Source organism: Poeciliopsis prolifica, unplaced genomic scaffold (assembly GCF_027474105.1).
Source record: "Poeciliopsis prolifica strain line A6 unplaced genomic scaffold, Auburn_PproV2 SCAFFOLD005, whole genome shotgun sequence".
NCBI lineage: Eukaryota > Metazoa > Chordata > Actinopteri > Cyprinodontiformes > Poeciliidae > Poeciliopsis > Poeciliopsis prolifica.
In genome coordinates this window covers 8,820,171-8,837,551 of record NW_026562380.1, presented here as the reverse complement: position 1 = coordinate 8,837,551, position 17,381 = coordinate 8,820,171, and the positions used below count along the sequence as shown (strand labels likewise).

The following is a 17,381-nucleotide window of genomic DNA, read 5'->3' as shown; positions in this document are numbered from 1 at the left end:
TACACTGATTTTGTCAGTTTTTCTTTGTCATTTGGATCAAGCTCAGTAAGACTCAACATAGCAAGTTTGTAACTATCAATATTTATGTCTTGTCAATTTACATCTGGACTTTGGCTAGGTCATTCTGGAACATCTGTTTTCTGTAACAAGCCATGTTTAATCAAAATTAAAGAATATTTGTCACATTTTTGTTGTGGTAGCACATTAAGGCAAAGATTGTTCACTTTTCTCAATATAGCAGAGGGATAAAAGTTCATGTGCCTTGCAGAAATTACCTCTAGTCATTTACACTGTGAAAACACTTTTCTGCTTTTTGATCAACATAGAAACCGCCATAATAAAATTGCACAAAATATGATGAACAAAAGACTCACTGAACTCTTGATTAGTGTTTTTTTTATTCACTGTAGAGAAAACAGCTGACAGAAATGTTTCAACCCTCTTTAAAAATCACAAACAATCAAATGGCGTAAATTGTTGCATAACAAAAGAACAAAATTTACTCTGCAGAACAAAAATCAACACCAAACATAACATTACTCAAAAGATATTACTACTCTAGATAAGAAAAAAATGTAATGGCATTGGAAAGTAATCAAACAGCAGCAATGATAAGATTAAAACTATTTGCAAGTCAGTTAAGTACAATGAACCCAGAAAACATTTGTTCCCAACATTAGTGCAAATGAAAATAAAAATTCAGTCAAACATAAAATGTGTTTTCCATTGTCAACAAGTTGCTAAACCACAAATAATGTCAAAACATTGAACTGTGCGTCAACATATATACATATGTAATCAACTAGAAACAAGAAATATGCCTGATGAGACTGATTGCAGCCAGGAAATTTTAAAAGTCCTGTGAGGTTCTCCTATAGAATCAGAAACCCTCTAGATGGCTTTAAAAGGGGAACATGGGCTGTATGAAAAGTACCATACACACTGTGGTCAGGTCTCCCTGACCACAGTGTGTATGGTAAATTTTGGTTTTTACTCTATAGTAAAAACCAAAATTGACAAAATATTCAAGTAGGTATATTAATTTTAACTTTTTTTTCTTCCAGTTGTTTTACCCAAGTGACAATGTGCCACATATGCTTTGATTTTCTCTAACACAACATTTGTGCCTGCAGACCTTTAAATCTGCCCCACGCATATGCCGTCCCATCTCAGGTGATTTTCATCTGAGGCCGAGGGATGTAGCTCATAACGATGTGAGTTCTGAAGACAGAAAAATGAACATGAAAGTCAGCCTTATTCACTCACCTGAATCACCTACACGTTTTTCGCTACTTACTCAAACACATCAGAGGAGCTCATCCTCCTGTAGTACTTTGCTAGCTTCATGGAAAATATAATGCTGGGAATGAAGAACGCCAGGCACCAGCCCAGACTGAACCAGAACGCATTCTAAATAAAAGAAAAAAAACAAAAACCATTTAAGAAACTAGAAAAAAAACCAAGTAGTCTCAAGAATTAAAAGTACATTAGGAAGAAGTTTGTTCTCCTCACCAAAGACTCCACTATGTTGACACAAAGGACGGTCTCAAAGGTGTCTACAACCCCTGCAACAGGCCCACAGGGGGCGACCTGCTGGGTGATCTGAGGGAAATTGAACACAGCTCAAAAATCACTTTACAAACACAATGCATTCATTTCTGAGATTGCGATAAAAGATTTGAGGAGTTCCTTTTACCGTAGCTGTAGCCCAGTTTGTATAAGCAGTGAAGTAATCCAGCTGGCATTTTAAAAACGTCTTACTTTCCTAGAATTCAGGAATGAATATGGTTAGACTCCGTGAAATTTAGTTGTCCAAAATACGGAAATAACATAAATTCTAATAAAAATCTGTGAGATGGCCTATTTTTTTTCCACTGATTTTACAGCACTGATTTGACTTTTGCTTAGAAATTAAAAGTACCTTTGGCATTAAATACGACAAATTTAACATGAAGCTCTTCATTTAAAAGTTGCAAAAAATTATCGAAGTAGTAATTTTGTTGTTTAAAGGGTGGATCATTAACAATAAACAAAGGCAAGGGTTTCAATAAATGTTAATCTGTTCTTAGATGGATCCAGATTTGGTTCCACTTTAGAGGTGAGATTGATTTGAACTATATTACACTTCTGCACATTTATACCACCATCATATATGATGGCATATTAATTACACAGCATTTAGTAAATAACTGCCTTTCTGTGCATAACATATGCAATGACATGTATAAATAATTGTTACAGTGATGACTCCATAATGATGTCACTAACCACCGAATGCTGGCAGAGGTGGACCCATTTTCTCATTCACTTATTTGGCCACTTTAGGTCATTAACAGACTGTATTTTGAGCTTTTAACCTTCAGCCCGAGATGGTCAGGCAATCATTAGGTGTGGAAAAAGAAGATGGTCACTTGAAAGCAAAAAGTATCTCATCCATCCTGATTTTACTGTAATTATCCAAAAAGATTCTTCTAAATTTATACTGTTAGGAATAAAATCTGCATAAATAGTGCTTTGCTACAACGTAAGTGGATAACTCAAAATAAATTCAGCAGCACACCAAATGCTCTGTTGATATGGAACCAACAAACACACTGTTTCCACTACACACACCCATAATAAGTAATCCATGGCCCTCTCACCCTCCTCTTCCCCACCCGCTAAGTGACCTCAGGCATTAACAGACCACATGGAGCACATTTCTTCAAACTCATGTGACTCGTGGCTCTACTCACGGTCTTCACAATCTGTGTCGTATTTGTGTTGAGAAAGTCTTGTGCTGCTTGAGTATTCCTCAGCACCTCCCCCACTGTTCCCTGAAAGGGCCGGAGAGAACCGAATGAAACCAAGAATGAAACGCAGAGGAGAATTGATGAATGATTTCTGCTTTCCGCAGCTCGAGGTGTTGGTCAATTCACTCACGTTCATTTTTTCTGAAGTGGACTGAAGATTCCCGATGGATGATTTCAGGTTTATCTGTGGCGCAGAAAGCAGTGGTCGTCTCGTTAATGCAAACAAAATGCCCATGATAGGGTGGGAGAATGTGAGCGGGTTTCATCGGAGACGAACCCCAGCACTCACCACTTGAGGAAAGATGGTCATCTCTATGTCGGCTTGAATTAGCCTCAGTTTCAAAGTTTCATTTTGAAGTTTGTTTCGAATGTCAGGAGGCTAGAAAACGGACAGACAGTTAAAATAAACATCAAAAACAGAAGAAACAAAACATTTCTTTTTCATTATAAATTAGTCTTAATATGACGAGACTCACTTGGTGAAGACTCAAGTTATACACTTTTTCTGCTGTTTTATTCCAATTGATGCTTAAAATGTCATCCATCTGTAAGAGAAAATAAAGGATCACCGGTTGCAAAGAAATACATATAATAACAATAACTCTCCATGGGAATAAGCTTTACCTGCTGTGTGATAGCTGTACTGTTGAAATTAGTAGCTTTGGAAGAGATGTTTACAAGTTTCTTTGTCAATTCAGGGCTCAGGATTTTGACTGAAGCCAGAGTGATATTTGTATTCTCAAACTCCTTGTTGATCTGGGCTGTGTACTGTGAGCATGAGATCATTAGAGAACATATTTAATACATAAATAATATATGCTTAAAACGAGATAGCGTCAACAAAACTCACTTTAGAAACATTGAGTATGTTTTCAAGGTCTATAAGTTCATACAAGTGAAGCGTCGTCCACAGAGGGTGGTTTTTCTTACAGTCTCTGGAAAGGCAGACATTAAATATAAGTTTCGGACATACATATCGTCTTGACAAATTAAAGGCCAATCACTGATACAACAGGTGTAGTCACTCAAGCCAAACAAGTAGATTCACATTTACTCCTGTGATCAGTGGTGGTTAATCTGAGTTTACTCTAATACCAAAATGCGAACAAAGCTTTCATTAATCACAAATTGGACTTTTGAAGTTATTTTACATTTTGAACCAGAGACAGTCAAATGGTGTTTAGGTTATTTAAAGAACAGTGAAATAGCCCTTTAATTCAGCATCAAATAACAATCTATGAATCAGACACCAGCCTTTTGTATCATTGACCAGCTGTATCACATTGACAATTCACACTATTATTATTAAACCCTGATACAAAAACTGTGCATGAATGGTTTATGTTGCAGTGTTTGCATTAGAGTTGAAGTGGCGATGCATACCTGTAGACTTCGGAGAAGTTCATTTTGCTCTTGAGTCCCAAAGTTGAGCTTAATTCGAAGTACTGGATTAAACCAGGATTATCAATGAACTGTAAGCAGGAAAGACAGTGACTCAGGAATCTTTTAATCCATTTATTTACCACATTTAAACAATATTCCTAAAAAGAATTGATTTACCTTACAATTAAAGACAAAAAAATTATTTACCCCAACAGATAAAATATTGGAGAATTTATTATATACTGCCTAGCTGATCTCAGTCTGGCCATCAGTAATTAATTTAATGCATCTCTGATATTCCTTAAAAGCCTGTATTAATGGTTTCAAACATTTATTTGAAATTATTTGGTTATATTTTTTTGGAACAGTGTTATGTAAAAAAACTATTCCTGCAAATCATTTCAAATGTATAGTATAACAGGATATAATAGAAGAAATATAGTTTGAACTGCTTTGCTATCAGTGTTTTGAGGGAATACAAAAAATTAAAAAAAAAACTAGAATCATAAAAATTGTCCAATAAGAGATGCAGCTACTCAAGGAGATTCACGACTGGGACCCAACTTTTTGATATAGACTACTTTGAGTTGGTCTTTCACATGAAATTCCAGGAAAACACACTGGTAATAGTTCTAACATGAAAAAAATGTGAAAAGCTTAAAGGGTATGGATACTTTGCACAAGATAAAACATTTATATATGGAACTACATTAAGGTTTTTGTGTCATCAATAGTTATGTTGTTATTTTGCATTCAGATTTGATCTTTAAGGATTATAAAGCATTTCAAACGTGTATATCTCTACCTGCAGCAGTTCGCCATTGTTCCACGGTCGACATATCAGTGTGTACATGTTTCCACCCAGTAAGAAGAGCACCAGCACCAATATCATGAACAGCCAGGAAAACAGGAAGCTGAACCCTGCGCCCCTGTAATCAAATCCAGGTTTAATTCTTTAAAAACTCTCCCAAAAAGCTGAATGTAGACAGTGGGGTGGTTTCTGGCTGGCGCAGGCGTCACTCACATCATGAGAAAGATGCCTCCACAGTTTGAGGTGCCAGAGCGGTTGGTGGGGTCTACCTTAGGAGAGAGACCCAGAGGGCCTACAATCAGACCCAGGATGTTACAGACCACCACCAGGAAGACCACACAGCACAGGGCTAGACCCACACTCCATCTAACAAAGAAATGTTACAGTAATTAGGAAAGTTTTGCTTTGTTTTGTTTTTTTTATTTATTGCATACATTTGCACTTCCATAGTTTATACCTAATAAACTCTGCTTTGCTCGCTTCCTGTGAGTACATGTCAATGTTACTCTGAAGTTGTTTTAGAGTCTTGGACACATAATTCAAAGCTGAAAGTTGGAGATTCTTGGAAATCTGCAAAACTTGTTCGTTTATGCTGCTCAGCTGGTCTTTGCTGTCTAAAAATACAAAGGCAAAAAAAAATATTTAGTAATTATGCAAATATAAATTTGAGGAGATAAATTTAGTATTCACTCACTTGTAACTAAATCCTTAGTTTCATTGGTCACCGACTCAGGAATGGTGTCGAAAAACGTCTCCGCCTGTAAAATTATAAAATGTTTCTACAAACAGCTCTGAAGCATCTACGACAAAGGACAGTATGTGTGTCATTTTCTTTCACCGGAAAAGGAAATTATGCTGACTGTTGTATAATAATACTGTCTACACTGACAATGACACATATTTACACCAAAAAAAAAAAAAAACAGCTTTGTGCCACAGAAAGCCTGTATAATGACATCATATTTTTTCTGTTGAAATTTGTTTCCAGACCATTAATGTCTTTATTTGTTTACAGTTCCCACTGACCTCACTTATTTCAGACCGGAGATCAGCTTTAATGACTTCATCCACTGCAGACTGAAACTCATGCAGGCTGGGGGCCTGTGAAAAAAAACAAACACACACACTAGCAAGTTATGCTGAAGAGTTTCCAACATGTTCTAACTTACAGCAACAGAGGAGGGCAGCAGAGTGCAACAAAAAAAAAAAAACATCTAACTGAAGTTACCAAGAAACGGCCAGGTCAACCAATGAATGATTTTCAAAGTGTACTGTCAATTTTGTACATGTTCATTTTCTTCTCGAAATGAAACATATCTTAAACTTAAATAGATCAACCTTGCACTTATAATCTAAGATGACACAGATTGAGTATTTTAGGAGGTGAGAAAAGAGTGGAGGAGGAGAAATTCATCATTCAGACAAATCCAAAGAAAGATTAGTCATTCTAGTCAGCGTCTCCGCCTGCGTCAAACAGTGTGACTGAAGAAACCATTTTTCCTGTTTATTCATGACAATATGCTTAGGGACAGAATAAAATGGTATTATGTAAACTGAGCAATCAGCCCTGACTCATCTCTTCCATAAAACACTTCAGCTAACAGAACTGGATGCATGCAGGCAGGCATTCTAGGAACCCAGAACTCATTCACTCAACATGAAAATAAATAAATAAAAATAAGAATGATTCATGTTATGTTTTAGGATACAGAAAACCAGCACTTACAGAAATGGTGATGTCCATCGTGAGTTTCTTCATGTCTGCTGCTAGGTTGTCACATTTTAAGCATCCTGGCTTGGACAGCGTTTGATTAATCTGATCTCTGACAACGCTGATGTTGTCGTGTGTACGGTCTATGCTGGACTGCAGTCGGGCTAATGATGAGTTCAACTGGTCAAGTTGATCTCCGGTGGTCGAAGTTTCTGCTCATTCAAACAAACAAACAAAAAAAAACACAAAAATAAGCCACTAATCAGTGATCATTTGAAACACTCTTTGCAGATCTTTGTGTTTTTAACAGGTTTTGATCTAGAAACAAATTTTCACTAATAGTAGTAACTTCTATAAGGGGTTTTCTATGTAAGGTGTCATAATGGAAAACAAATAACTACAAAACACTTCACAGTCAGGTGGCACTCCTGGTGAAGACTTGTAAAAGCAATAAAATACATGAGCTCTGGATATAGTTAACTCTCTTGGCTTTAGTTGTACATGCTTCTTCAGCAGCAATTTCATTCTCATATTGTAGCCATACATTACTATTTAGTCCCTTCGTACATCTACTTTTTACCCATTTATCATTGGGTGTCACTTTTTTTGTTTGTGGGTATTTTTATGAATTATGACGATGAATTTTAGCAAAATCTTCTAGTTTCATGCAATATTTTTAGAAGACTTGGTGTTTGAATCTTTTGTTCATTTTGGTTCTGATCCATGTTTGGATCAGCTGACCGACCTCTGATCAAACTGTACTCCTAGGAGGTATGAGGTGAATTATAGTAGGCAAGGGACATCCTGTTGTCATCCTTAAAACAGCTGCATAGAAAAGACTGAAACTACAAAAGTACAAAACGGTGAAGGGGAAAAATGACCCTTCACCGTTCCAACACATCTTCCTCAATTTGTGTGGAAACTCTCTCTATTTTTGTTCCCGATGTAGATATGGGCAAGTTTAGGCAAGTAGTCACTTCAAAACTTGTTATGATCCGCAAACATCTGCCCTTGGTAATCTTATATTCTATTGTTTTTTTCTACTTTGAAAAGTGGCTCTTTGTGTTTCATGGGCATTTAATGTCATACTTATGCCTTAGGGAACCACAGAGTCAAGAATTCCTAAAGTAATTCTCTTAGGTATTCAGATTAACTTAAAACATTACATCTAAGTTGGGAAAATAAAGATTTTCACACGGTCAATAAATGTACTCAAACTATAAGTTGGATTTTTTGGGTGTGTGAGATTAAGCTTCCACAACAAATATAAATTTACCCTCAGCCTTTATGCACATTTACCAGCGCTATCAATAAAAAAAAATCATGTACATTGTGTTTGGAAAATCATTTTTAAGGTTATTGTAGAAAAGTAACAAACTTTCCAATGATTTGTGTAAATGGTTTGAACTAGTAAATAACCTGTAATCACAGAGCGCTTCATCAAGTCCAGTGTAATAATAACTACAATGACAATTTCTGTGGGAACTTCTACAATTACATTTTTCAGTTTTACATCTGAGGACAAAATCTGACAAAAAATGCCCACACACAGGAATGCTTGCATATCAAGTTTCTATTTCTTATAAACTGTAAAGCAGACTAAGTCACTAAGGAGGTAGAAGAGCTGACGCCTTAGTTTCCAGCCATAGAGATGCAGATATGAAGTACTACTTCAATTTTAATGTGCAATCACACATTAAAGTGGTTACACATTAACTTTAATGTATAACCATTTTACACATTAAAGTGGTAAAATGGTTACACTGGAGCAGCTCTTCTTCTTTGGGAAGGTCATCCCAAAGTCCTTCCCAAAGCCCTCATTGGGAAGCTCTTCTTCCCAAACAGCCCAAACATTCAATGTTATAGGAATCAGAAGCAGTACAATGAGATCAAGTATACTCTGCACTGAAATCGGCTCTTTGTCGAACTAAAACAAAACAACTACTCCAAACAAAGGCTCAGTCAGGAGCTTTCTTGACTATTCCGTTTATAATTCAGTAGGAGCAGCTGACTTATCTGTACTATGTAACTTTTTATTCTTTAAACTACCAGTTAAAACATCTAATCAGGAAAGTAAAATGCACAGCATGTACAAAGAACATGTTAACTCCATTTGGAGCAGGAAGCAGAGATGTTCATTTGCAAACATGAGCGAATCCATTTGCATGCTCTCATGGCCCAGACCTGGTCAGGCATGGAAATCATACCATTGTGCAGCAGTCTGACCGACTGCAGAGCTGGATCAAGAGTTCCTCTAAAGCGCTGTTGGATTTTCTCCCCCAACTGACGTCCAATGTCTGCAACACCCAAACAACCCAGTTTGTGACATGTGGCCAATGCAGTAATTCCTCTGTTTTAGCAGTTTTAGTTCCTTGTTCTTACCGTCTAAGTTCCTGGTGACGTCATGCACAGTTCTGTAGCTCTCATTCACCACATTTTCCACTTGCTGACATCAAACAATGGAAAATTAAACACCTGAAGTGTGTACTTATGGGTTAAAACAATAATATGCAGTCCAATAAATCACATGAAATTATAGTATCTCTAAGCCAGGTACCACCCTGTTCTCTTTATATGACCCTACTGACACTGCAAAATAAAGAACTGGATATAAGTCAGTTGACAGATGTAAGAATTTTTATAATTTAATCTACATTGCCTTGCAATGTTGATCAATCATGCTATTCAATCTATTTCAGTGGGATTTCATGTGAGGCATAATTTTGAAGTGCAAGAAATACAATACATAAAACTTTTGAATTTCTTTCTGTTAAAAATCTGAAAAGTGTCGTATGCATTTGTATTGACCCTTCCTGAGTCAAAAGAATCAGCTTTCTATACAAGTTAAACACTTAATTTGCAGTTGCTCCTCTGTGGGTGGTGTCCAATGGTGGACAATGGGTGATTGATTACTCAATATACTGGCATTGGAGTAATTGAAATACTATTCATTAAAGAATCTGAGCAATTTCTATCATTTTACATTCAGTTCATAATAATGCACTATTTGTGTTAATCTATCACATAAAAATAAAGAAAAGAGAATAAAGTAAATGTTTGTGTTTGTTATGAGATGAGAAGTAACATTGTTCAATAAGTTTGCAGACTTATACAACATGTCAGCTTGAGGAATATTAATGGTAGAACTTCCCTGTGGTAATTTTTTTGACTAAACAAAAGCTAGGTTTAAAAAAACAGGAAAAATAATAAAAAAAGATAAGCTGATAACGACTGCCAAACTGAAAGTTATCAACACTTTGACCTGTGTGTATTTTCACTTACTTGTGGCACAGACAGCAGGAAAGTGTGCATGTCACCTATAGCATTGTTGAGCTCCGACGGACCCAGGTTCACACTCTCTTTAAAATTGTTGTTGCTTCTGAACATGCAAATGTTACCAGCACTGCAATAAGAAACAGAGAAAGAACAAAAACAACACATGAATGTACAAACAGATACATTTGCTTAATGAATAGACAGTTTTCCCAAGAGATGCACACATTTGAAGGAACTTCTCATTATGTCTCTTGAAAACACACACACATACACACACGCACGCACGCATACTCACAAGATAATGATTGTAATTGCAAATAGGCTGAAGTAGAGAGTTCTTCTGAGACGATGGATGGAGGATGTCTGCTTCTGGTACATCTTCCCCCCACAGTTGCCACAGCAGCGACAGCAAGCCACGAAGAAACCAATTATGGGCATCAGGACGATGTACAAGATGCCAATGGCAATGCACACTAGGAAACCCACTTCATACACAAGGATCTGAATATAAAAGCACATGCGATAATTAGGTCTTTGTGGCCTAATGTGGTGGCCTAATGTGGTGTGAGATCTCAGTGAGACATAAACAAACAAGTTCTCTCTTTAATGTTTGACCATGAGAATAGCAGTCTTAGCAGTTTTCAGAGCATTCAGGCTTTTTTCCTAAGTTCAACAGTCACAGGTTCTTAACTCAACAATTCAATAAACATTGAGAACATAAAGAAAGAAACTGGAAAAAGACATAAAATTAAAGGAACTAGTTGAAATCTGACAGTAATTAGAAAATAATCCTGACCCCATTCAGAGCAAATTAAAGTTAGATGGCTTGGTCCTAAGTGATGGCCTAGAAACAGTGATATTTCATGTCCAAGGCTTTTTACTACAAGTGTGTGCTAGTGAATAAAAGCAGTTAACTTTTGCAACATTTCATAATGCAAAACTTACTGACTGTATTGTTTATCAAAGTCTTTCTAAATGTCCAGCTGTTTTAGTGAGCAACGTAGAGGCCATAATCTGGAAGTGGAAATAATTTAATGTTACTCTCTGAACCAGTCATGGCCAGATTGTCCTCACTAGATTTCTAACATAAACTCTGGAGCCAACAACTCCTAATAGGGAGCTCAAAAATATCTGGAATTAGAAACTCCTGGAACCTTCAAGATTTCAAGACATGTGGAGCAGAAGCGGGAGTCTAAGTTAAATAGCTTAGCTCACGAGTTCACAAAAAGGCTTTTTTACTTACTACTTATTACTACTGGAGTGTTCAATACATATTCCCTGTGCCAGTCTATGTCATAACTTAGTGAATGGACTTGTTTTGATTTCAACACATGTGGCCGTTACTTGGGTCTTTACCAGCAACTGCTGTGAATTTCATGCCAATAGCCCCATTGGTGTGAAATGAGGTTATGGAAATCTATTTCTCATTCGAAATATGTTTCACGAGAAAAAGGTTGACGTATTAGATACTTATTTTCGAAATGATGTACAGTATATTTCAGATTCAAGCACATTTACTTACTTGAGTCATCAGCCCTTTGTTTGACTGCACTTCCTGAGGATTCTTGATTATTTCCAGAATTAAGTCTGTGAAGAAATGTGAGACAAAGTTGCTACATGTTTCTGAAATGTAAGAATAAATGGAAGGCATTTTCAAAGAAGGCTGATTTGATGTTTCATGCTTCCTGCCTCTCTACTCTGGTCAACTTTGTATGAAAATCCTGGCCACAGGGACAGTGTGTCCTGTCCTTTGTAAAACATCTTATAATTTTCACATTGTACGAGTGGAAATCTGACACCGACATCTTGTGGTTACTAGGAGACGGGTCGGCCTTCAGTGGGAGATAACACAATACAAAGCCAGTCATTAATGTTACCTCTAAACCCTGGTATTGTGGATTTAGTTCACAACAAAAGCCGGTGCTGGTAACTGAGTAGAAACGCTCAGGTGCTGATCAAACAAGCTTTTTATGTTTCATTTACCATCTGTGTGACATCAGGAAACAGCCGTCTATAAATATAATCCCCTATTTTTCTATTTACATCTTAGACATTTGTACCCTGCGGTGCAGGGGACTATGATCAAAATGAGGCACATACAAACTTGAAAAAGTCAGGAAATAATTAGCTTTTTGTCACAGACAGATAAAAGGCGGTGTTCTGTTATGCATTTATTTAACTGGTATGGTTTTGGGTTTTCTAAACATCAAGTGGCTTCTGCTTACATCGTACATCATACATCAATACATCAATAGCAATTGGGTCAACTATGAGTTTGTACTGTCAGACTGGTTTTTGACTCTTATCTGAAATCAATATAAAGTTGGATGAATGAGTGGAACAGACACTGCTTTAAAGGGCAACTTCAATAAATGTTAAGGGCCTGCTTAATGTTAAGACGGCACACAAAAGTTAATGATTGACTGGCCAAATTTCGAGAAGTCACATTTATTCACTGGTTAACTACCCCTGTGATCTTTATGTGTGGAGATTGATGCCTTGTCCCAATTCCTCCCCCCATATGTAAAGTTTGCCCAAGCAAGAGGAAACCACATTATTTTATTGTGGCAAGTCCATAAGCTAGTAGGAGGACATTAATATGTCTCTTAAGCAAACTCTTAGATGGAGCTTACCTTCTGGAAAAGGGTGAGGCTGGACCGTGTAAAGAAAGTTCTGAACGAATGGCTTCAAAGACACCGCATCCGCTTTGGTGTTCTTGTTTAATACAGTGTTGTACTGAGGTTGGGTGATGTTCTGAGCGACTTTAGCCGCTTGACAGCTGAGCTGTGTAGAAACATCCTGGGCCGAGCTGCTCCCCAGCAGCAGCAGCAGCAGCATGGTTCCTACTGTCCCGCTGTATGGCAATCTCCACATATTCTCACATAAGTGCATTTTCACAGGTTGAACCAGATTGAAAATGTTTAACGGAACAAGAAGTCACATTTTCAGAGTGATTAACTGATGGTGCGAGCACTGCCTGAATGGACCTGGAAAAAAGAAGTACAGACTGAATACAATGCTGAATACAGAGAAGAAAATAGCTCCAGTTTTTAGAGAAAAAAAATTACTGAAACCCTCAGACTGAGTCACACAAACACAAAGAGATGATAGAACAATTTCCCTGTAGTGACAGGGAAAATAAATAATGTCTTTTAAAACGAGAACTACGACATTGACATTATGAAAACAGGAAGTTATAACTGTTAACTAAAAGTCTATTTAACTTCTAAAACAATGAAGTGTGGGAGATGTTGGCTTTAAAATGTTCCAAGAAATGTCAGGAAAATGACTGTGACCTGACAGACCTGTGTTCAAAGGGTGTGTTAAAAGTACCTGCATTAGTTTTGTTTATCCCAAACCATGCCTGTTCTGCAAAGCTCTGAAGATTATGATAGTTTGTCTTTATGTGTGCTCTATTAACTCTTCAAATCCTGACACAGGGAATAATACGCAGAAATTTAAAGTTTTTTCCAAATCTGAACAAAACCAAAATAATTTTGTCTAACATTTGACACATAAGGTGCTATGGCTTCTCAAAAGATATATTCAAAACAACGAAGAGACTTTCAGTAAAGCCCAATTTTTAAGACAGTGCTAACTTTGTTAATGATGTAGTGGTGGCTGGAAAACATGAATCAGGAAAAAAAGTTTTATCTTTAGGCATTTTACTAAATACGCCAACAGCGAACAGAAAAAAATGTAAGACATGCGATGAAAAGAGAAAAATTAAATGTTCTTACCTGGTCACTGGGTACAAGTCATTAAGGCATGGCCACTACGGAAAAAAATAAAACCAAAGCAGTAAATAGGATAGATTTGAAGACAAGATACTGTGAGGAGCAGCAATAGTTACATTTTGTAATTTTCTTTCAGCCAACTCACCTTCCTTAGCCGAACAGCAAAGTTATACTTATGTTCACCTGATCCAGAGCTATTCAGAAGGAGGAGTGGGATAATTTCAGTGCATTAGAGGCAATCTGATACGGTCTGCTCTTGTAGAGAAGTTGTCTGTGTGCTGGAGTGCACAGCTGTGACACAGAGGAGAGAGGGAGGGGACAGGAAAAGGATTGGAGAAGAGAGAGAAAGGGAGGGTCCTAAAAACCAAACACACAGAAAAAGAGAGACAGGAATGGGAGAAGGAACATGTGGGGGACAGAGATGAAGAACATAATTGGCAAACTTTCCGAAATGGTTTCCTGGATCCTGGATTAAGCTTGTGTGTGAAACGTTTCTTTTAGATGACAAATATATGCACACTGAATTCCAAACAAGGTCAATTATTTGTGTCCAGAGCGAGTAAAATCCCATATGGTCACGTGATCATGCAAAGTAACTCCACTCTGCGAGGGAAAAGCAGCCAAATAGCTCGGCACACCACTTGATATGTGTGAAGATAGCTGAGGAGGATACACTCGGGATTGGGAGTTTTCTGAGATACAAAATATCCAAGGCATGTCATGGAATCCTGCAAGAAGATTTCAGGGAATATTTGGGAGTTATTGGAAACAGCTGTGAAATGTTATCAGAAGTCTCGAAATGGAAGCTTTTCAGCGCCACTTTTCAGTGAAACATGTCAAAACAGGAACACAAACAGCTTCAGGAAAGGAACTGTGATGGGACAGAACCTGCAAAGACATACCTTTCTACTGATTTTGCCTAATGTTAATAATTGTTGGCGTGAAGACAGAGTTGGGCCAAGTAAACGTTAAAAGCGGCAGCAAAAGTTTTGCATAACTTTAAAGCAGTGGATGAATTGAATTTGTTCGTTTCTGTTTTCTTTGACGAGGTGCACACTGGCTAATCGCCTATAACTGGTTAACCTCTACCCAGTTATATTACAAGCTGATCCTTTAATCTGTTCATCTTGAAGCTTTAGCACGTGAACACCACCACAACCAAAGAGTGCATTTTAAACAATCTAGTGACTTCTGAAATAGCATCTCAGAGTTGAGCACATTTCAAATTATAGTCGCAGTGAAATTTGTTGGCACACTGTGTAAGAAAATATATACATATATTAGTACATTTATTAAGTGGAGGAAAAACATATGCAACTCCTCCCTGTAAACATTAATCCTAATTTTCTCCTAAAGCTACATCAATTGCCGTAATGCTCTGTAGCTATGTTGCTCACAATGCAGGGTTGACAGAATTAGGCTGGTTAGAAAAAGTGTTTGATTTGCATTATTTTTAGTACCCAAAAATGTTACTTAGGTAAGAGTAATACTACTTCAGCATATTTTTACTCAAGCAAAAGTGAAAATACGTAGAATTTTCCAAGGAATTGGTCAGGTTAGAGTAAAAAGTATTTTTTTTAAAGGCTACTCAAGTAGGGTTTCATGTCATAGCATCTTATTATTTAAAAATGATCTAATCAGACAGCCAAAGATAAAGTTTAATGTAAATTTTGGTATTTAAAACTAAAATAAAAAAAGAAATAGCATTATGGGCTGCTTTAGACAGGGCCGGACAGGGGCTAGAAATGGCCCATTTACTGTAGAGATAATACTAATAATTTTTTTATGATGATATATTCTTTCAAAGAAACCATAACTAATTGATTCCTTGGACCAATCTTATGTTTTTCCTTTCCAGTTAAATTTTAACAATGACTTATTTTATACAAGAAAATAGTGCCAATTTTGTTTCATGCTTTTATTCTGGCTCCACCCAACAGTTTCCCGTTGTGTGGATAGTTATGCTAATAAGATGTAGCTATACTAGTAAGCAGTAGCTGGAGTCCATTGGGTTTCATTTTTCTTTTTTTTTATGCTAGTCAGTCTCGAGTCCACTAGCACAACTCGACGTTTTCTACGCCCATACTTCGGTTTTAATCGTTTATTATGTCAAATATTTACTTAGATTTAAATTCATAATTTATGCGTCGTTTTGATGCAGTTTCTTTTTAAAATAAGGGGCTCAGAGGGTAAAAGTTGCTATTTCACATAGCCTTCTCATAATTCGCTTCAGGTAAACCTACCTGGGATGCTGGTGATGTCTTAATTATTTCTGACCATAACTTATGGATTCAGCCATTGGCCCCGTACCGTGGAAGAGATTATGGGTCTTACTTCCGGCGCCCACCGGAAGTAGCAATATTTCATCGTTATTTGTTAAGATATAATCATGATACAAGTTACATCTCTCTTTTCGGTTCTTGTACAGTATTTAGTAGAACTTGTTTACGGACATGCTGTTTGCTGTCAGAGAGCTGCTCAGTGGAGAGGATCGTAATTGTGAGTTTAATCACGGGGAATGTTTTCTTAAACGTGAGTTAGCATGGCTCGTTTCTCTGAAAGGCTGACCGTAATAAAGAAGAGAAAAGCAGAGAAACGAAATTAAATATCTGGGTTTATTTATGTTTGTAGCCTATGTCGTCTAATGGTTGTAATGGAAAGGCTTCCCTCTTTGTCTTCAGAGATTTACTTTTCGACAATAATGTCGAAGGATGAGGATGCTAACACTGAATTAGCATCCTCTTCACGGTGCTGAATCTGAATAAACAAACTTGACCTGGAATGTTTTGTGTGTAGTGTATTCGTTAAAATATACTGTGTTATTTGCTTTACGGTAAAAGTAAAACGAATAAATAAAAATAATTATAAAACCTTTTGTTGGTACTTCAATGTGGAGTCCTTGAAAACTGCACCACCTGGGACGGTTACACATGACTGAAGACAAGAGTTTACGTTTGTGAACTCTTGACTCAATTTGCTAAAAATGGTGATTGTAATTTATTTTTTTTTTGTCTTGATCCTGAACCTAAATGTTCAGCTTTAAAACTTCACCTAGTAAGATGATGTAGTTTTTCTACATCACCTTCTTTCAGACCGATTATACTGACAGAATAAAAATCAAAGGCAACAGTTTGTGAAACTTTCATTTAATAAAATGAAATTGTGACAAGTGGTCTTTGTGCCACATCATGCTTATATTCTGGAGAAATATGGTAATGCAGGTGTGTCAAACTCATTTTCGTTTTGGGCCAAATCAAGATCATGAAAGCTCTTGTTGATAAAACCTGTTCACAAACTATTAATATGTCATTGAATTCTTAAAATTACATAATATTATTGAAGATCTTTTCAGTCCCTTCAGGAACTAATAATAAATGCGACTATTTACTCGCTGTATAAATCATGGACAATCATGCATCAACTAAATTTTCAAGAAACTGGAGGGATTGATTGATATAAATTGGCAGTAAACAGATAAAAACTGCTTTGATAATATAATATTTAATCACACTTAGTGTTTAGTCTAGTCTGTGGAGGGCCACATAAAAAGCTACAGCGGACCGGATTTGGCCCCCGGGCCTTGAGTTTGACACGTGTGGTAATGGATCACTAATTAGAAAATGGAATTGCTGATTCAATTTAGAGCATATTATGTTCTCTTTTTATGGGAT

The 17,381-nt window shown here is 36.8% G+C and overlaps 1 protein-coding gene across 2 annotated transcripts; it reads right to left on the bottom strand.

Annotated features, from left to right (window-relative positions):
• Positions 1-398: 398 nt before the first annotated feature.
• Positions 399-16,032, bottom strand: prom2 (prominin 2). 2 transcript variants are annotated; one of them, XM_055030283.1, is made up of 26 exons: positions 15,954-16,032; positions 13,856-14,067; positions 13,714-13,748; positions 12,607-12,960; positions 11,496-11,560; positions 10,269-10,474; positions 9,980-10,100; positions 9,080-9,143; positions 8,905-8,994; positions 6,713-6,909; positions 6,013-6,087; positions 5,681-5,744; positions 5,444-5,600; positions 5,200-5,352; positions 4,981-5,104; positions 4,176-4,264; positions 3,643-3,727; positions 3,417-3,560; positions 3,269-3,337; positions 3,082-3,171; positions 2,923-2,976; positions 2,736-2,816; positions 1,697-1,765; positions 1,513-1,602; positions 1,298-1,410; positions 399-1,221 (listed from the first exon to the last, which is right to left on the bottom strand). In XM_055030283.1, the coding sequence occupies exons 4-26, from the start codon at positions 12,863-12,865 to the stop codon at positions 1,170-1,172; spliced, it is 2,511 nt and encodes an 836-aa protein (XP_054886258.1). In that variant the 5' UTR covers positions 12,866-12,960; positions 13,714-13,748; positions 13,856-14,067; positions 15,954-16,032; the 3' UTR covers positions 399-1,169. The 2 variants fall into 2 exon arrangements, with proteins under 2 accessions (XP_054886258.1, XP_054886259.1); XM_055030284.1 differs by having other exon boundaries at positions 13,856-14,001; positions 15,954-15,990.
• Between the last annotated feature and the right edge of the window lie 1,349 nt (positions 16,033-17,381).